Here is a 20,868-nt window from a genome sequence, read left to right as displayed (position 1 = left end):
TTGTAAAGGTTCATAAAATCATGAGGGTCATGGATAGGATAAATAGAGAGGGTCTTTCTCCCAGGTTGGGGGAGTCTAAAACTAAAGGGAATAGGTTTAAAGTGAGAGGGTAGAGATTTAAAAGGGACCTAAGGGGGAACATTTCCATGCAGAGGGTGGTGCGTGGATGGAATTGTACCACCTTCCACCTGTCAGAGGAAGTGGTGGAAGTTGGTAAAATTACAACATTAAAAGGCATCTGGATGGGTATATGAATAGGAAGGGTTCAGAGGGATATGGGCCTAATGCTGGCAAATGGGACTAGGTTAGGTTAGGATATCTGTCAGTATGCTTGAATTAGAGCAAAGAATCTGTTTCCATGCTGTACATCTCTTTGATTCTGTGTCTTTATGAGTTGCTGTATACACTGGTCTCATGCAAGTTGATATGTGGTCAATTTGTTCGAGGCATTGTAAATTAGAACAAAACAGAGAATGCAATGAGACAAGGTAGTTTAGACAATCAATTCTGTGCTTACAGACCATGGAAAATATACTAGCCAATTTCCTAAGTGACAACAGGATATGTATCTAAATTTGTGACGACCACTTCTTATCTATATTGCTTTAGGAGCGCAGTAGGCCAGTTAGGCCATTGGGTCTACTCAGCTATTCAATATGATCATGCTGATCATCCACTTCAGTACTTCTTTCCTACATTAGCAAAATATTCTTTTCCATCATTAGTATTTGGAAATCTGTCAATTGCAGCTTCAAAGATTCTCAGTGTCTGAGCTTCCACAGCCCACTGAGATGGAGAATTCCACAGATTTACAAACCAACAAGTAAAAACAATCTTACCTCATCTCTGTCCTAAATGGCTTCCCCCTTAGGGTGTAGGTTTGCTCGCTGAGCTGTAGGTTTGATATCCAGACGTTTCATTACCAAGCTTCACTTGGAGGTCGCCATTGATGATGTTACCCAGCCAGGTAATGGAACGTCTGGATATCAAACCTACAGCTCAGCAAGCAAACCTACACCCTAAACCTCAACCTGAGCTATAAACCTTCACAAAGGCTTCCCCCTTAATTTGAAATGGTGTCTCTTGGCTTTAGATGTCCCAACCAGGAAAAAACATTTTGCCTGCATTTCTCATATCTGCTCCCTTTAGGTATTCGGTAGCTCTCACTGAGATCATCTTTCTTTCTTCAAAACTCACAAGAATACAGGCTCAGTTTTCCCAATCCCACTTCATAGACAGTCACACCATCCTGGAAACGAGTGTGATGAACCTTAGTTGTATTCCCTCTGTGGTAATATTATCATTTCAAAGGTAGGGAGATTAAAGCTGCACACAGTACTTCAAGTATAGTTTAACCAATGTTTGACACAACTGAGCAAGACTTCACACCTCCTGTACTCAAATCACCTCATGATAAAGTCTACCGTTGCTTTAGCCTTTCTAAGAGCTTGTTCAATCTGAATATTAATCTTCAGTGACTTATTGCGAAGAACATCCAAGTTCCACTGTGCATCTACCCCCCTTACCATTTAAGAAATACACTGTTTCTTCTATGAAGGTGGATCAACTCTCATTTTTCCACAGTATGTTCCATTTGCCAAGCTCTTGCTCAGTTACCAAATCTGACCAAATCCCCTTGTAGCTGGTTTGCATCTTCCTCTCACAGCACACACTTCCATCTTGCCTTCTGTCACCCACAAGCTTGAGAATATTACTTTTGGTCCTCACCAGCAAACCATTGGTGTATATAGTGGCTAACTTGGGCCCATGTACTCGTCCTTGTGGTACCCTATTAGTCACAGCCTGTCAATGTGAGAATGAGCGAGGTGTTCCTACTTCCTGTTCTCAGTTTGTTAGCAAATCCTTAATCCATACCAGTACATTACCTCCTATCCCATGTGAGTCATAGAGTCGTACAGCACAGAAACAGACCCTTCGGTCCAACCAGTCCGTGCCAACCATTATTCCCAAACTACTCCCACCTGCCTGCTCCTTGCCATATCTCCCTAAACTTTTCCTAATCATGTCCTTATCCAATTGTCTTTTAGTCATTGGATTGGATTCCCTACAGTGTGGAAACAGGCCCTTCGATCCAACAAGTCCATGCCGACCCTCCGAAGAGTAACCCATCCAGGCCCATTCCCCTGCCCTATATTTACCCCTGACTAAAACACCAATGGACAATTTAACAATTGTAATTGTACCCATATCCACCACTTCCTTTAGAAGTTCATTCCACGTACGAACCACCCACTGCATAAAAAATTGCTTTAATTTTATTAACTAACCTCCTGTGGTGGACTTTATCAAAAGTCTTCTGAAGATCCAATTATACTATGCCTACCGACTGGCCTTTATCAATGTTGAGCAAAGAGAACAAAGAACAGTACACACAGGAACAGATCCTTCGGCCCACCATGTCTGCACTGACACATAATGCCTTTCAAAAGTAAAAACATTTTGTCTCTATGTGGTCTGTCTCCCTCTATTCCCTGCCTTTCATGTCTCTGTCATGACACTTCTTAAATGCTGCTATTGAATCTGTCTCCATCACTTCAACACATTCCAGCCACTTATCACCATCTGGATAAAAAAAACCTGCCGCTTACATCTCCTTTAAACTTATCCCCTTTTAGCTTCAATTTATGTCCCCTAGCAATTGACATTTCTACCCCGGGGAAAAAAGGCTCCGACTATCCATTCTATTCCGTGCCTCATCAAGTCACCCCTCATCCTTTGACGTTTAAGTGAAAACAAACCAAGTTTGTTCAATCTCTCCTGATAGATAATATCCTCCAAACCAGACAACAGCCTGGTAAAGCTTCTCTATCCTCTCTCCAAAGCCTCCATATCTGCCTGGTAGTGTGGCGACCAGAACTCTACACAAGATTCCACATGTGGCTTAACTAAAGTTTGATAGAGCTGCAACATGACTCGTCAGTTTTTATACTGTATGCCCCAACCGATGAAACACCAACTGTTAGTAACATTCTCAAAAAGCTCCAACACATTCATTAACAGCAGTTTCCTGTTCAAAATTCCTGATGACAGCACCCAATAAATGTCCATTTACCATGTATTTAAGGCCAACAGGTCTGTAGTTCTCCATTTTCTCTCCTTTTGTTTTAATTGGGTGACATTTGGCACTTTCCAATCTGCTGAACCACTCCAGAATCTATAGAATTTTGGAAGATGACCACCAATGCATTCATTATCAACATATTTCAATAGTCTGGAATGTAGAATAGCATGAGCCAGCGGTGGATCACTTTGTGGGGCTGAGGAGGTGAACGATTGTTTTCATGCATTAGTTTGAGCTCGTGAAAGCAGGCAGGGAGCTGATATTGGTCTTCAGTGGGAAAGTGAAGCAGGCAATGATGAATCAGCAGTTTATCTCACAACCTACCCTTGATTCTATTGAAAAGGTTAGAAAATTGATTGATGGATTGATTTATTGTTGTCACATGTACAGAGATACAATTAAAGGCGTTATCTTGTGTGCTGTACAGGCAGATCATACCATACAAAATGCATCAGGGTGGCAGAACAGAGTGCAGAAAACAGTGTTACAGCCACAGAGAAGGTGCAGAGAGAGTGAGAGAGAGAGAGATGAGAATGAACATTTGAGAAGACCATTCAAAAGCTTGATAACAGCAGGAAAGAAGCTGCTTTTGAATTTGTTTGTATGTGCATTCAAAGTTTAATATCTTCTTCCGAATGGAAGAGGCTGGAAGAGAGCATAACCGGGGTGGGAGGAGTCTTTGATGGTGTTGGTTGCTTTGCTGAGGTAGCAGGTAGTGCAGATGGAGTGAGTGGATGGAAGGCTGGTTTGTGTGATGGGCTGGGTTGTGTTCACGACTCTCTGTAGTTTCCTGCGGTCTTGGGAAGAAGAAATGCAAAACCAAACTGTGATGCACCCAGATAGGATACTTTCTATGCTGCGTCTGTAAAAATTAGTTAGAGACCTTGTGGACATGTCAAGTTTCCTTAGCCTCCTGAGGAAGTAGAGAAATTAAATTGAGCTGTAACCTGGCTGACTATTTTCTATCACCAAAGATTACTTTTCTTCTATTGTTCTGTGGAAGCCATGCTAGATTGATAGCATACTGATAGCATCGGGTTTTATGGAGAAAATAATTTTGATGATTGCTCGGATATGCAGATATAGATTTAGATAATTATTCTTACCTGCAGGTCCAGGTATCTTATAGGTGTATAGAGCATATGTGTAGTGTGGGTGGGAAATGCATTAATAAAATGCAAAATATTGAAGGGAACATCTTCTCATTTAACCTCGAGAAAGGCTTCAAAGGCATATCACTACTTGGGCAGCGTTTGGCAAGCACAGGAGGATGGGATAGAGTTAGGAAGTGAGAGGTGTACACTACAGGATGGGATAGAGTCAGGAAGTGAGAGGTGTACATGAAAGGATGGGATAGAGTCAGGAAGTGAGAGGTGTACTCTATAGGCTGGGATAGAGTCAGGAAGTGGGAATTGTAAATTAGAGGATGGGATAGAGTTAGGAAGTGAGAGGTGTACACTATAGGATGGGATAGTCAGGAAGTGAGAGATGTACACTATAGGATGGAATCCAGTCAGGAAGTGAGAGGTGTAGACTATAGGACGCGATAGAGTTAGGAAGTGAGAGGTGTACACTATAGGATGGGATAGAGTCAGGTAGTGAGAATTGTACACTATAGGATGGGATAGAGTTAGGAAATGAGAGGTGTACACCATAGGATGGGGTAGAGTTAGGAAGTGAGAGGTGTACACCATAGGATGGGGTAGAGTTAGGAAGTGAGAGGTATACTCTATAGGATGGGATAGAGTTAGGAAGTGAGAGGTGTATGCAAAAGAATAAAGGTATTCGCTTTTGGCTGCAGCTGACCAGCAATGTGACTGACTGTGCCAAGACAGTGACGCACATTAATCACGGTGTCTTCAGAGCAAGTGGCACAGCTCACCCTCTCACCCTGTGCTCTGCTAGAGCTGTGTTGCAATAGGTGACATGTGTACCACATTGACTTGCTATTGCTTCTTCTTCAGCATCACCCAAACCTGGCACCTTGACACCGTGAAGGACAAGGGCACATGCCATGTAAGACCATCACCAGCTGCAGTTCCCTCACACAAGTCAAGCACCACCCTGAATTGGAACCATGTCACCTTTCTTCCAGCATCACTGACTCAATCTCCCACAAATCTTCCGGATCAGCACTGAAACCCCACTTTATTTTTAAATAAATTGCTTACAGGTTGTGGTGATTGCTGGCTGGGCCAATCTTTATTGCCTTTGAAGCAAGTGGTGCTCTCGGTATTTCAGAGCAGTGGTTAATTGTTGTGGAAGTGGAGATAAGAGTCTTAGTGAACTGAATGAGCCCTTATAACAATCAGCGATGATTATACAGTCACCATTAGACTAGCTTTACAATTCTATATTTTTAAAAACAGTCACCTTTCACTCTCACCCATGTGGGCTGAGATTTGAGGAGGTTAGGCTGGCACTCTTGGGTTGTTAACCCAGTGACATGACCATTATGCTACCACCTCCCCACTTGTATGTGTCTCAGGAATGGGCAATAAATATTATCTGGCTGGTGTTGTACTTATCTCTGATTTAATTTTTTAAAATGTTATGAAATTGGCTCCTCGCTTTAGTTTCCAGTAGACTTAACAATGCTGGCAATTTGAAAATGAGGTTAATCAGGCTTTGTTGTACACATTGGCTCATTCCCCCTGGTTTCTTCTCTTGCTGCCTGACACATTCTGTCTATCTGACATCCCCCCCTTTCTCTCCCTCGCGTCCCTCTCTCTCTCTCACACATACACATTTTACTCTTCCTGACCATCTCAATTTCCCTTCTCTATTTTCATCTTTCTAATGTCCAACTCTGCTCATAAACAGAGATTTTCTAGTTCCTTAGTAATAACAACAAAAGCATTATTCCAACATGTATTACACTAGTTTAGGTGAACTTCCTTCTCTCTTGACATCAACCCCAGTAGTACGAATATTCATCACGATGTAGGAAAGAGGGTTAATGTGTCGGTTCCCTGTATGTTCACTGAGCCATTGCAGCGGAAGGGTAAAGTGGTATTTTGCTCAATTACCAAACTCCTTCTTAACATATTTGGCTTCCTTAAGATAAGCTTCTGTAACTTTTGATGGAATATTATGTAATGTCAAGGTACTGAATGTACATTTGAATGACACCAGAAGTAAAGTAGAGGTAAATGGTTTTACAAAAGATATATATTGGAAGGATATGTTGCAGAATATGTTATGGACTTGATTTTAACAGGACTAGCAAGAATAAAGCTGTACATACATTTTCCTTATTACAGCAAATTGATGTTCAAGTCTTGGTTTTAAAAGTTGACACATTCGCAAAAGAATACATTTACTCTGGTGAACGAGGTGAATGCCACAGATAATCCTTCAATTAGTCCATTGTAATGTTTTCTTGCACCAGACAAGACACAATGAATGGAGTGAAACATTCAGTAAAATGAGATTGGAACGCAATGCAAGAAGGGTGCAGTGAGCAATGGAACATTTTTATAATTCTGGTCCTCTCTAGTGACTGCCTGTAGAGGCAGGGATCATACACAGCACTATTCCTGCTTAGCCTCAGCGAGATGCCATTACCTTACGTTCATACAAGTACGGTCAAGATATCAATCTTGGCCCTCAGTTCACATAAGACATAGGAGTGGAAGTAAGGCCAGCTGTGGAGCAGTGGAAACTGTGATATTGAATATATTCCAGCCATTCCAAGTGGGTTTTGAGTGTGATTACCAATTCAAGCTCTGATGACATTCACAAAGATCAGACTGAGGCTGGTCAAGGTTTTGAAGCTAAACAGGCTCACTTTGGTCTTGGACAAACCTCAGAATGGACAGAACCGGCTGCATATACACACCACTTGACCTTAGAGGAACATCAAATGAGGCACGATATAACAGCCAGCTGCCACTGTGTGTTTACATGATCATTTTGTTTGCCCTACAGTCCATGATCACTTCCATCTCTTGGAGCAGTTATACCCAATACTCCATACCAGACTGAGACTTTGAACAGGCACTGTTTCCAAGACAAGTGTACTTGTCCTTAAGTAAAGAGTTCAAAACTGAACATGATTGTCCATCTGTGATTTTACTGGTATCCTGTGCATTCCCAAAGCGAAAAAGGACTGTAAATCCCCAAAGAGCTCTAGTAAATTTGACAAATACGATTTCCCTTTCACAAAACCATGTTGACTCTGCATGATTGTATTATGATTTTCTCAACCTGCCACTACCTCTTTGATAATTAATGTTAATATTCCCTCATCCCTCCCGAAGTCATCGTTCAGTTTACTGGCCAATGGTTTTCTGACTCCCTCTGTTCTTGAATTATGGCATTACTTCTGCAGCTTTCTAATATTTTTAGAATCTGGGGAATTTGGAAGATTATATCCAATACATCTGTTATTAGATTAGATTACTTACAGTGTGGAAACAGGCCCTTCGGCCCAACAAGTCCACACCGACCCGCCGAAGCGCAACCCACCCATACCCCTACATATACCCCTTACCTAACACTACGGGCAATTTAGCATGGCCAATTCACCTGACCCGCACATCTTTGGACTGTGGGAGGAAACCGGAGCACCGGAGGAAACCCACGCAGACACGGGGAGAATGTGCAAACTCCACACAGTCAGTCGCCTGAGGCGGGAATTGAACCCAGGTCCCTGGCGCTGTGAGGCAGCAGTGCTAACCACTGTGCCACCGTGCTGCCCAAATCTTTGCAGCAACTCAGAGTCATAGAGCACAGAAACTGACCCTTCAGTCCAACCAGTCCATGTCGAACATAATCCCAAACTCGACTAGTCCCACCTACCTGCTCCTGACTCATATCCCTCCAAACCTCTCCTCTTCATTATCCATCCAAATGTCTTTTAAATGTTGTAATTGTACCCACATCCACCACTCCCTCGGGAAGTTCATTCCACATGCAAACAATCCTCTGTGTAAAAATATTGCCACTGATTCTTATTTAACTCTCTCTCCTCTCACTTTAAAAATGTGCCCCCTAGACTTGAAATTCCATAGAGTCATAGAGCACGGAAACAGACCCAATAGTCCAACCAGTCCACATTGTGGGCGGCACGGTGGTACAGTGGTTAGCACTGCTGCCTCACAGTGCCTGAGACCCGGGTTCAATTTCCGACTCAGGCGACTGTGTGGAGTTTGCACGTTCTCCCCGTGTCTGCGTGGGTTTCCTCTGGGTGCTCTGGTTTCCTCCCACAGTCCAAAGATGTGCGGGTCAGGTGAATTGGCCATGCTAAATTGCCCGTAGTGTTAGGTAAGGGGTAAATGTAGGGGTATGGGTGGGTTGCGCTTCGGCGGGTCGGTGTGGACTTGTTGGGCCGAAGGGCCTGTTTCCACACTGTAAGTAATCTAGTCTAATCAACCGTAAACCCAAACTAAACTAGTCCAACCTGCCTGCGCTTGGCCCATATCCCTCTTTACTGTTCATGTATTTATCCAAATGTGTTTTAAGTGTTGTAACTGTACCCGCAACAACGCACGAACCATCTCTGCGTAAAAAAATTGTCCCTCGTGCCTTTTTTTATTCTTTCTCCTTTCACCTTAAAAGTATGCCCTTAGTCTTGACACCTATCATTTATCTTACCTAAACTCCTCATGATTTTATAAGCCTCTTTAAGGTCACCCTCAACCTCTGATGCTTTAGTGAAAAAATGTCCCAGGCTATCCAGCCTCCTTATATCTCAATCCTGGCAATATTCTGGTAAGTCTTTTCTTGAACCCTCTCCGGCTTAATAATATCTTTTTAGATTAGATTTCCTACAGTGTGGAAACAGGCCCTTTGGCCCAACAAGTCCACCCCGACCCTCCGAAGAGCAACCTTCCCAGACCCGTTCCCCTACATTTACCCCTGACTAATGCACCTAAGACTATGGGCACCTTAGCATGGCCAGTTCACCTAACCTGCACAGCTCTTAATAATATCCTTTAAGACTCTAAGGTGTAGACTACCCTGGAACCTGTTAGATTTTAGCTCCATTAATTTTCCTGTTACTTTTTCTCTATTAATCCTGACTGTTTAAAGTTTCTCCCTTCTTATTGTTCCATGCTTTTCTACTATCTTTGGGATTTATGTTTCTGTGTTGCCTGCAATAACTCCACAGAGGTTGGTATTCTGTCACCAGGTCAACCTTTATTTAGACATGGAGAGTCCTTGACACTGATCCAGCTCCCTCAGAGCCAGTTCTCAGGGTGAACAGAACCTCTGACACTCCTATTTATTTATTTTTTTTTCTTTTCTCCTTTCCCCACACTACCTCCTAACTGTGGTAGTGCTCATTTTTCCCCAGCACCCATGGTGTGTGTGTGTGTGTGTGTGTGTGTGTGTGTGTAGGTGTGAGACACAGTGAGAGACACAAAGTGCATGAATCTTTATTCAATTTCTACCACCAGGAAGAAAGGAAACACCCGAGTGGCCAGTGACAAGCAGTGCCCTTCATATCAAAGGGCAATGCTGCGTGAAAACTCCTGTTTATATGTGTCAGCCAGGGCTCTCTGATTGGACCAGATTAACAGCCCCAATCAGGGAACTCATATCCTATAAGGTTCACCTGGCTGATCTTGTTACAATCACTACAAAGACAGATACCATATTCTTATTTAAAGCCGTTGCACTTTGATTCTTTCCTATTGGTAGACTCAAGTTCCATTCTCTAAGACACTAATGCTCACTTTTGCAACTTGTTGTTTTATAAACTTGTAGAAACTTTTATTGTCTTTTTATATTCTGGGTAGTTTTCTCCCATCCTCTGACTACTGCTTTCTGTAATCATCCCTTGCCTGGTTTCTAAAATGTTTCTAATTTTCCGGCCTGCCACGAAACTTCCTGTCACCGTCTACCTTTCCATTTGATTTGACGCTGGCCTAAGTTCCTCAGTTAACCACAGATAGTGCACCCTTCTCAGAAGAAACACCTTCTGAAATGTCTGCTGCTGCTTTTGTGCCGTCTTACCTTTTAACCTGCTTTCCCATGCTGCATTGTTCAGTGTCTACCCAATGGGGCAGAAATACTGGCTGTTGTGTCAGAGACGGGGCACAAAAAGAGTGTATTGCTGGAGAGTAAAGTGAAGCCAGAGTGACAGCAAACAGGAGAGGCAGCTCTTGTCCCAGTTATCATTACCCTGTGTGATGCCAATCAGTGCAACGTGGGAGCGAGTTTGTTCAATTAGAACTCACCAAACTGCCTGTTGTGTTAAAGAACACTGATGCATCTCAACTTGCTGCCTTCAAATGTGCCAATTTAAAATTTTGCTGTTCCAGTTTGAATCAAGCTGTTTATATTTCTCCTGTGTCCTTTTCGTTTCTCTTTTCAGTTCATCAGAACTATGTCGGTACAGACACGGAAAGGAATCCTTTCTTTCTTTCGGTTGTCCTTTCTGACCAAAACAATCAGCGTGTGCCACAGTACCGTGCGATCCTGTGGAAAAAAACAGTAAGTGGCGATTGGTTCACCTTCCTTACTCGGGTTTGTCAGAATTATGTGTTTATGGTCATTTTTTAAAAATCGCAAAGCCACTTTTGGAGAAAGTCCTTTAACGCTGCAAGTACATTTCAGATTCTCCTGAAGTTGAAGTGATTGCTTTGCAAGGTGATGTTCTGAGAGAATTAAATCCTGGACAACTTAAAATTTCAAGGCAGCTCCATCTCATAAAGCCGCATTCTTACTACAAACCATTTTCAGATCTTTATACACCAGCCTCCACCTTAGGGTCAGTGTGGTGGACGTGACCTTAGAAGATGACATCAGGCAAGATATACAGGGGAACCGCGATTATCCGAACGAGATGGGCGGTCACTGTTTAGTTTGGATGATCGATTATTCGGTTAATCAATTAAATGCCTTTTCTCTGGGGCTTGGAGTTCTTGAAGTCTGCTCCCCGTTCAGGAGGTAAAACAGCATCACAGCGCACGAATCCCTGCCCTGAACACCGCTCCCAGAACCCTGTCCATCCGCCCCCCGCCGTCCAACCCGCCCCCCCCACCCCCACCCCGTGTGGAGAGAGAGAAGAGAGAGCAGGAGGTCAGTCATTTGGAGACCGTGCCTGTTTAATCACTGTAAACAAAAGACACGATCACTGTTGGAAACACGTCTTTGATGTAATGTTTCTATCAGGACCTCGAGATCTCCTTCAGATAATCCGATTTTCAGATGATTGGAATTTGGATATTCGAGGTTCCTCTGTAAAGGCATTTAAGACAGAAAGGGAGGAGATAAATGATGAACAAGTCAAACTTAGAAAGAGAGATTTCAAGTGGAAATTTTTCAAGTGAAATTTCCAATATATTGAAAAGCAAAAGAGGTCATGTTGAACTGAAATAGGACTTTGAAGAAAGTGGAGCGAGGGAGGGTCACTCAACTCATTGAGCCCACTGTACCATTCAGTAAGTTCATGGCTGAACTGACCCTGTGCCTAAGGACACTTTTCTGTCTACCACCCCCAATAATCCTTGGCTCTCTTGTCAATCAAAAATGTGCCTAACTCAGCCTTGACGATATTCAATGATCCGGCCTCTACAGGCCACTAAGGGAGAGCATTAATGACTCGCCGAGAGAAGTAATTCCTCTGCATCTCTTGAAGCTCCTTTCTCTGTAGAATAGAAAATGGATGGTGGGGGAGGGGGAGTGTGGGCGGGGTTGGGGGTGGTATGGTTACCATAGCAGAAATCTTCAGGGTAATAAACAGGATCGATGGGATAGAGGTTAGGAAGGGTGTTCCAGTTCAGACAGGCCCAAAAACAGGCCCAAAAGTGAAATGCCGTGGGGGGTGGTAATCTGTAATGAAGGCGAAAACCTCTAGAAATTTTCAGCAGCTCAGGGAGTATCTTGGATAGAAATAGAGTTAACATTGAACACGATGACAGGTCACCGAGAACCAGGGAACAGTGCATACAAAGTGGTTATGTTAAAGTCCAGCTTTGGTTAGAATGTTTAGAATGTGCAGTGACCAAGGTGAATAGAAAATATGCATTGCATGGGATTATGAATAAACACATGAAAGGAAAACGACAAAAGGATAACTTGGTAATGTTAAATGGATGGAAGGAGGCTTGTATTCAGCATTAACATGGTTCTGAACCTGAGGGGTCTGCAATGCTATCTAACATCGTGCTAGTTTCTGAAGAGATTATATCACTTTTCAATGGGCCATTTTGCCAATTTTAGACGAAGAATTTAAGTCCTAACAAAATGTTCCCATGCTTTCCCATAAACAAGGTGCCGAGGAAAACTAAATCATTTGTCAATGACTCGATCGAGAGAGATACTGGCAGGAGCTGCCCAGGAAGCGATAATGCTTTAAATTGTTTAGGTATTTTTTTTCAAAGTGAGACTCTAATTAAACAAGAAGGTCCTTCTTTGATTTGTAAACGGTGGTTTTACAAGGCTCTCAGGGTTCGAGTTCAAACAAGGCTCAGCGAGGGTTGATGCTCCTGCTAGTTCCCATGCCAGGCACCAGCACTGTTGTTCAAAGGGATGTGTTTTGACACTGTGGTTAGGAGCAGCTGTTGCCCAACTGTGTGCTTCTGTGTCTCTCTGTGTCTGTGTGTGTGCGTGTGTTTATGTGTGTCTTTGTGTGTCTATGTGTGACTGTAATGGGTGGGTGTGTCTGAATTTGCACCTGTGTGTCTCTGTATGTGTGTGTCTTTCTCTATGTGTGAGTGTCTCTGTGTATGTGTCTCTGTGTGAGTGTGTGTGCGCGCCCACATTTGTGAAGTCAGCTAATCCTTCTCCATCCTCAGTACCTTCCATCAGTTTGTGCTGTCACAGCTTTTTACTGCATCCTGCTCTCTGTGACAGTAAAATCCTTGTCAGATTTATTATGTTCTGGTTTCTTAGAATCTGACAGAGGTCGTTATTGTTAAAACACCTCACTGACTATGAGTGATTTAAAATACTGGTACAGAACCTTAAGTGATGATTAATTGAGCAGTTAGTCTTTCATAAATGTATTTGATATCTTTATATGAAATTGTGTCCTCTGTTGATGGGGGAGTAAGGGGAGCACTGTGCCCCACTATTGCTACATTAGCTTTTCAGAATTGAAGTGGGTCAATGCTGTTAAGATACAGATCAGCTGTAATGTAATTACCTGGCAGTACAGTGGCTGAATAGCTCACCCTTTCACAAAGAGTCTGAGATTGCAGCGCATTGGGTTCAGAGCAGATGCGTGACCCAGTCTTAGGAATGCAATGGAGCAAAATGAGGAAGAGAGATGGGAAAGTGTTGCAGCATGATAAGATGTGGATGCACCAATGGGTTCCTGTCACTGCAAGTTCCCTAGCAGCCTTTCCCAGGAGACTCAGGGTATGAGTTACTGCAATGTGGAAGGGATGAGCAGTGTACGGGAAGGAGTCACCAACAGTCAGATTTATTAAGCAGCACATTTTAGCAATAATCTGCTCACTGATGCTCAGCTTAGGTTCTGCCAAGGCCACTCAGCTCCTGACTTCCTGACAACCTTGGTCTTTCTTTGGTTTGACTGCGAAGGTGACGTGAGATTGACTGTCCTGGCCATCGGGACTGCATTGACCAAGTGTGCCATCAAGGAGCCCGAGCAAAGCTAGAATCAATGAGAATTGGGGGAGAACTGTCCACTGGTTGGAGTCATACCTGACACATAAAGAGATGGTTGTGGTTGTTGGAGGTCTGTCATCTCAGCTCCAGGACATCTCTGCAGGAATTCCTCAGGGTAGTGTCCTCAGCCCAACCACCTTCAGCTGCTTCATCATAAGGTCAGAAGTGGGGATGTTCGCTGATGATTATACAATGTTCTGCATCATTCGTAACTCCTCAGATACTGATGCAGTCCATGTTCGGATGCAATAAAACCTGGACAATAACCAGGTTTGAGCTGACAGTGGTAAGTGGTGTTTACACTATAGAGATGTCAGGCAATGGCCATCTCCAATATGAGAGAATCCAACCATCATACCCTGATATTGAATGGCATTAAGATCACTGAATCCCTCACTACCAATATCCTGAGGGTACCATTAAGTAGACACTGAACTGACTTCCCAAAACTGGCCAGTATCTATAAGGTAGAGGTCAGGAGTGTGATGGAATACAGTCCAGTTGCATGGATGAGAGCAGCTCCAACAACATGTAAGCTTGACGCACTCCAGGACAAGGAACTGATTGGCACTACATCCACAAAGATTCAGTCTCTCCATCACTGACGCTCAGCAGGAGCAGTGTGTACCATGTACAAAAGGCACTGCGGAAATTCACCATGCCAAAGATGTGCAGGCTAAGTGGGATTTGCAACAATAAATGTGGGATTACTGGAATGGCTGGGGGGAAGGGTAGGGGTAGGGGGGAAGGTGAAGGGTCTGATATTGTGTGGGATGTTCTTCAGAATGTCTATACAGTCTCGATAGGTTGAATGGCCTCTTTCTGCACTGTAGGGATTCTATGATTCCTTAGACAGTACCTTCCAGACCACAACCACTGCTGTCTAGGAGGACATGGACAGCAGATGCATGGAAACACCTCCAAGTTCCTCTCCAAGCCACGTACCTGTCCTGATTCAGAAATGTATCACTGTTCCTTCAGTGTCGCTGGGTCAGAATTCTGGAATTTTCTTCCCAGTGGCACCTGGATCTACCCACATCAAGTGAACTACAGTGGTTCAAGAAAGCAGCTCATCACTATCTCCTCCAGGGATATCAGGGCTGGACAACAAATGCTGGACCAGCTAGCATCCCAGAAATAAATAAATACATAAATAAAGCCCTAACAATGCTGCTATGGGCGATCAACAGACCAAGCAGAAGTTCCAATGTCAAAACATGGCTGATGTGCTCCAGATCTGGTCTTTGAGGACATCAATACACATTTTGACAGTTATCCTCAGGAATTGGAAGGAGAGAATGGCGCCAAGCATAGACATCAAATAAATTCATCTGCTATTGCTTTTCTGTTATTTTAGTCATTTGTTTGGTCAGGTCTATCTCACTTTTCTTCAGAACTGGTAACAGAAAATCTCATTCGAACCAGGACCTCATTCTATTAGTGCTGTCATTCTCTGCTCCCTTACTTTCATCTTGTGTTTGTCAATTTGATTTGATTACAAGACGCTTATTGCGAGAGCTTTCAAAAGAGAATTTTACTTGATGCGAATCAAAGCTGATTCAGAAGGTAAAAGGGTCAAAACGCAAAGATTTCTCAGAAATGAAAAACAGTTACAGAGTCATAGAGATGTACAGCATGGAAACGGACCCTTCGGTCCAACCCGTCCATGCTGACCAGATATCTCAACCTAATCTAGTCCCACCTGTCAGCACCGGGCCCATCTCCCTCCAAACCCTTCCTATTCATATATCCATCTAGATGCCTTTTAAATGTTACCAATGGACCAGCTTCCACCACTTCCTCTGACAGTTCATTCCATACATGCACCACACTCTGCATGAAAAAGTTGCTCCTTGGGTCTCTTTTATATCTCTCCTCTCTCACCCTAAACCTATGCCCTCTAGTTCTGGACTCCCCCACCCCAAGGAAAAAACCTTGTCTGTTTACTCTATCCACGCTGCTCATGATTTTATAAACCTCTACAAGGTCACCCCTCACCCTCCGATACTCCAGGGAAAACAGCCCCAGCCTGTTCAATCTCTCCCGAGAGCTCAAATCATCCAACCCTGGCAACATCCTTGTAAATCTTTTCTGAATCCTTTCAATAGGGGGAGACTGAAATGACATGCAATATTCCAGAAGTGGCTAAACCAATGTCTTGTACAGACGCAACATGACCTCCCAGTTTGAAATATTTACTTATAGAGTCTGTTTTCTCTTCACAGGGTACACAGAAAATTTGCCTTCCTTATAGCCCTACGAAAACACTTTCTGTCAAATCTATTTTAAGGTAAGTGAGAAATCTTGGAATTCTAAATGGATCTTGCCGACCGTCATTGGATTAGTTTTACTAGTTTTCATCTCTAGTGTGGAATAAAGGTCTGTACTTTGCTGGGTTGCAGGATCACATAGAATGGTTATTGAGAGAAAGAGAGAGAGAGAGAGAGAGATACCTATTGTCCTTGGTGGGTTATGCTGTTACTTCACTAGATACAGAGGCAGTAACTATACCGCCTCCTGCTGGTGAGATGGCTAGTTGAAGCCTGCACATCAGTATCACCAACGATTAAGCAATGTGATGGGCTCGGATTTGACTCACTCAGCCTCTGTTTGCTAGATATCGGGCCTGATTTTAACTCTTATGAGAGGTAGCCTATCCTAAGTTTGCCAAATCCTGCTACATAATTTAGACCAATCCTGGTGAATGCCAGAGCCATCTTAATCCCTTGCTAATGAATATATAATATCCCAATAACAGAGGAGAAAATAGTCTATAATCCATGCATACCTCTCTGTTCAAGTGCACACCTTTCATAATTATTCAAATGTTCTTAGGACGGTGATTTTATCTTAAGATGTGGGATAGTGGTGCAGTTAAATCCCTGGAAAATTGCCTCAACACAGACTTTTCTCATCCACTCAGATGCTAGTTGTTAGTGCAAGTGAGAAGTGTAAAGGGCCTGGGAGTGGCCCAAATATAAGCCCATTCAGAGTGTCATTGGGCCAGGAGGACTTCGAAGCATAGAGGAGAGGGATGTGAACACCAACTTGCATTTAAATAACATCCTCCCTGCAGAAATACAGCCAAGGTCCTCTAGTGAGCAGAAAAGACTGGTGCAGATACTGGGAGTGGGGACCAAAGCTGCTGAGTTTTAAGAAAAGTCTATTGGGATGGAAGGATGGGAAAGTGAGAGATGGCGGGTCGGGTGGAACTACAGCATGGAAGGAGACAATCTGGCCAGTCGTGTGTGGGTCAGCTCTCTGCAGAGTGACCGTCCCCTGTCCCACTGCCCTGCCTCTTCCCTGTAACTCTGCATTCCTTTTCACATAGTGGGCCCGTTCTCTGATGAGTGTCTCAATCGAATCTGCTGCCAGCATTCTCTCAGGCAGTGCATTCCATGTCGAACCACCCGCTGCCTCACACCATGTTGTGTTGATTATTTTGCCAGGCACTTTAAATCCTCTGGGACTTGATCCTTCCAGTGATGGGAACAATTTCTTCCTCTGCAATCTGACCACATCACTCACAGTTTTGATTAAACCCCTTCTGAATTCTAAGGGGAAAAGCCTCACCTCCCTCTCCACTCTATCCACATCACTCTGAAGTTCTTCAGCGCTGCTACCAATCTCATGACCCTTTTGTGCACCCTCGCTAACGTGGTCATCTCCTGTCGGGAGGTAATTCAAGAGCTTTTAGTTTAAATAGCCAAACACACGGCCATCCACGTTCGGGTGAAGGGGGGGAGGGACCACTCTGGAAGCCTGAGTTGGGGGAATGCTGTGCTCTTCAGAGTTTGAAGAGCTGGAGGAGATTGTGGAGTGGGAGAGGGAGGAGGGCATGGCGAGGTTTGAGGACAAGCCTGAGAATTTAACTTTGAGGCAGTGGAGCCGGGAAAAGTAATGGAGCAGAGGGGTGAGCAGTATAGGGTATGAGTGACAGAGTTATGAGCCAAATTTTTAAAGGTCATTGCAAGGCTGTTTCTGTCAGTTCTTTCATTGTGGAACTTTATGTGGTTATTGTTCTTTATCTTCCTCCAATCCTGATTGTTGATATTGTCTGATATTTGCCAGGAAATAACATGGTAACTTAATAGAGGCAAATCACCAGAAGAGGGTGTGTATACTGGACTGAGGAGCAGCTTTAACACCCAGCGGCTGCTGCTGCTGCTGCAACGATGGCACTGAAAGTGTTTCATAATTTCACACAGATTCCGACTAGTGGGGAACTCAAAAAAAGGAATAGAGGATGTATTTTTGGGAAGAGAAATCTTCATTCTGAGCAGGAATATGTCCGTCAGTCAGAATAGGACAGTGTTGGGAAGAAGCTGATCATTCTATCCAGAGCACTCAGTGTGAGGGGAAGGGAATCATTGGGAGCACGTTGTGAAGTGCCACTTGCTGTGGTCTTTGAAGGCAATGGACTGTGAGACACAAATCACATTGAACAATCTCATCAACTTTTGAACTGTTTTGCAGTGCCATGAACCTTGATAAATTTGAAAAAGGCCCCAGGGAGATTTTTAATGCAGAAATACAGAAGGTAAGTCTCAGTTTGTTAAAACGGTGTTTCTGACCATTGTGGTTGTCAGCGAAAACATTATAAAGATAATTTGCTGTTTGAAATGAAACTAGCCTACAATCTCGGGATCACCGCTTTATTCCTGTTGGAGGGTGGAAGTTATTTTGCAGAGTGGTATCAATTAACCTGGAAGTCAACTTGACAAATCTGTGTTTAATTGATGGCCATTTTTGTGTAGCTGGATTCTAAACCTTAAACGTTCATAACCAGGGTTATGCACTAAAGGACTTTATAAACTGTTGGTTAAGCCCAGCTGAACTGAGTGACCAGTTTGTGACTGGTGAATAGAGAATGACCATCTATTGTCTGTAGGGGCCAGGACTGAAATCAGGGGCCCGGTCCTGCTCCTGGCCTGGACCCTATTCCCACCGTCTGAGAACAGAGGCCTTGTCCCTTGACTGAACGTGGCAGGCTCCCCTCCTGCTCTGCCCCAAACCTAGGCACAGTGGCCTCACTCCAGCTCAAGCACACCAACACGGTGACTCAGTGGTTAGCACTGCTGCCTCACAGCACCAGGGTCCCAGGTTTGATTCCAGCCTCGGGCGATTGTCTGTGTGGAGTTTGCACATTCTCCCAGTGTCTGGGTTTCCTTCGAGTGCTCCGGTTTCCTCCCACAGTTCAAAGATGTGCAAGTCATGTGAACTGGCCATTCTGAATTGCCCCTAATGTTAGGTGCGTTAGTCAGAGGGAAATGGGTCTGGGTGGGTGACTCTTCAGAGGGTCGGTGTGGACTTGTTGGGCAGAAGGGCCTGTTTCCACACTGTAGGGAATATTTAAAAAAACTTCAACCCCCTTAGCTTTGTTTCACAGCCTCCCAGCCACATCCCCCCTCCTTTCTCAACTCAGCAGAGTGACCTCAATCCTCCAACCTGAGCTCAGTACCCTGCCCTCGAGCACTGTGGGCCTCCCCTGTTACCCTGCCCTTGGGTTACTGGACTCTCTCTTGACTCAGGCCCTGAATATTTGAACAGAGACAAGTCCACTGCAAGCTCATGGATTCAGTTCTTCATTCTTTGCAGTAGATGCTAAACGATTTGGATATGTTGATAGTTAATAATGTCTCCACATTGTCAGGCGCATTGTGCATAAATGAGGGAGGTTGTGGTGACAAACAAGTGAGACATTGATCAGCAAGTTCCTCAGACAGACCCTGAGTAATGGAGCTGTCCTGCCTCAAACCAGGAGGTCTATTCCCAGCCTACTGGACTCCCCACTTCCCTCATCCTTGTTCCTGACATTCATCCCCGCAGTGAGTTATTTGTGGCTGAGCCTGGGCAATGTCCAATGGAGGCTCCTAGCTTCACTCATCTAATGAGCAGAAATGATGATGCAAGCAACTAATCGTCTTGTTCTCGTGTTTGACAGGATTTACTGGTTCTAGAAGAACAGGAGGTGAGTACAATGTAAATCGGGGCTGTGCGGTAGCAATGGCTGACTGTCGACAGGCCTGCACACTAATTATAGGAGGGAACATACAAGGAGAAAGATCAGGCAGGGCAGAGGAGGGAGGAAGGGAGGGAGAGGGCAGGGGTCAATGAGGAGGGAATGGGGTATGGTGTGACAGGGGTGTGGAGTAGGCTACAGGAGGGTGGATGAGATTGGGATGGGGGGGTTGATTAGTGTGGGCAGTGGAGAAACTGATATTCAGCAATGAGGACGTACAGGATGACCGAGGGTCTTTAGGGGCAGGGGCTTATATGAGGCTGGAAAGTGATTAATATATCCACCTTATAAAGGAGAAGGAGCAATAGTAGGATGGAGTGGGGTACAGGAGGAGGCAGGGTGGTGTTGAAGGTCAGTAGAGGGTACAGGAGTATAAAGGAGGGTAGAGATGGAGAGGGGTACAAGGTAGGGAATAACGGGTGATGCTTGCAGCAGAGAGAGGTTGCTGGAGGAAGTGGGGGTACATGAGGAGGGTGTAGAGGGGAGGAGGAAAGGAGTTATACAGAGTCACAGAGGGCAGGAAGTCATACCAAAGGGCAGAGGAGTGCAAGGAGGAAGGTGGGCTGCAGAAGGGGCTGGTTACATGGGGTTTAGGGGGGAGAGGGGATGGGGGGGAAGCAGAGATGAGGGTAACAGGATGACATTTCAGATTGTTCCAGCAAGGAGCCAGCGAGTTCCCTTCAGCTGACTGTATCCTCCTGGGAAAAGGTAGAGCTTCCCGATGAGATCCTTCAGATGGATTGAACTCCTCGCTTGGAACTCTGTCCTCTAAAAATGACAGGGTTCCAGGCTGCAGTCAATCACCTCAGTATTTATTTATCTTGATCAATTTAAACTGCTCAGCTTTGAATCTTGAAAGGGGAATTACATTTTTATATGATTTAATCACAGCTGTTGTGTTTCTTTATATTTCAGCGCTGTTCTAATAAATAGTACATTTTCTTTTACTTGCTGCACATTTCTGAATTTTTTATGTTTTATTAGGGGTCAGTGAACTTTAAATTTGGAGTTCTATACGCTAAAGATGGGCAACTGACAGACGATGAAATGTTTAGCAATGGTAAGGGTCTGTGTGTCTGTTCAAATAGCTCATTCAGGCTGAATTTCACTTGAACTAATGTCATTACAAACCACTTGATGCTGCAGTAATTTTCATTTGTTTCTGTGGGACCTCCCTTAT

At 44.1% G+C, this 20,868-nt stretch overlaps 1 protein-coding gene across 5 annotated transcripts in view; it reads left to right on the top strand.

The window, feature by feature from the left end:
- Nucleotides 1-20,868, top strand: part of garnl3 (GTPase activating Rap/RanGAP domain like 3) — a 444,876-nt gene that overhangs the window by 258,758 nt on the left and 165,250 nt on the right. For all 5 annotated transcript variants that reach the window (XM_060841087.1, XM_060841090.1, XM_060841088.1 and 2 more), the window contains exons 5-9: nt 10,407-10,525; nt 15,892-15,956; nt 18,143-18,206; nt 19,611-19,637; nt 20,673-20,748. In XM_060841087.1, coding sequence (XP_060697070.1) covers nt 10,407-10,525; nt 15,892-15,956; nt 18,143-18,206; nt 19,611-19,637; nt 20,673-20,748 — 351 coding nt within the window. The remainder of the gene's footprint in view (nt 1-10,406; nt 10,526-15,891; nt 15,957-18,142; nt 18,207-19,610; nt 19,638-20,672; nt 20,749-20,868) is intronic.

The sequence above is a fragment of the Hemiscyllium ocellatum genome, chromosome 21, assembly GCF_020745735.1.
Source record: "Hemiscyllium ocellatum isolate sHemOce1 chromosome 21, sHemOce1.pat.X.cur, whole genome shotgun sequence".
In the NCBI taxonomy this organism is placed as follows: Eukaryota; Metazoa; Chordata; class Chondrichthyes; order Orectolobiformes; family Hemiscylliidae; genus Hemiscyllium; species Hemiscyllium ocellatum.
This window is presented reverse-complemented; position numbering and strand designations above follow the sequence as displayed.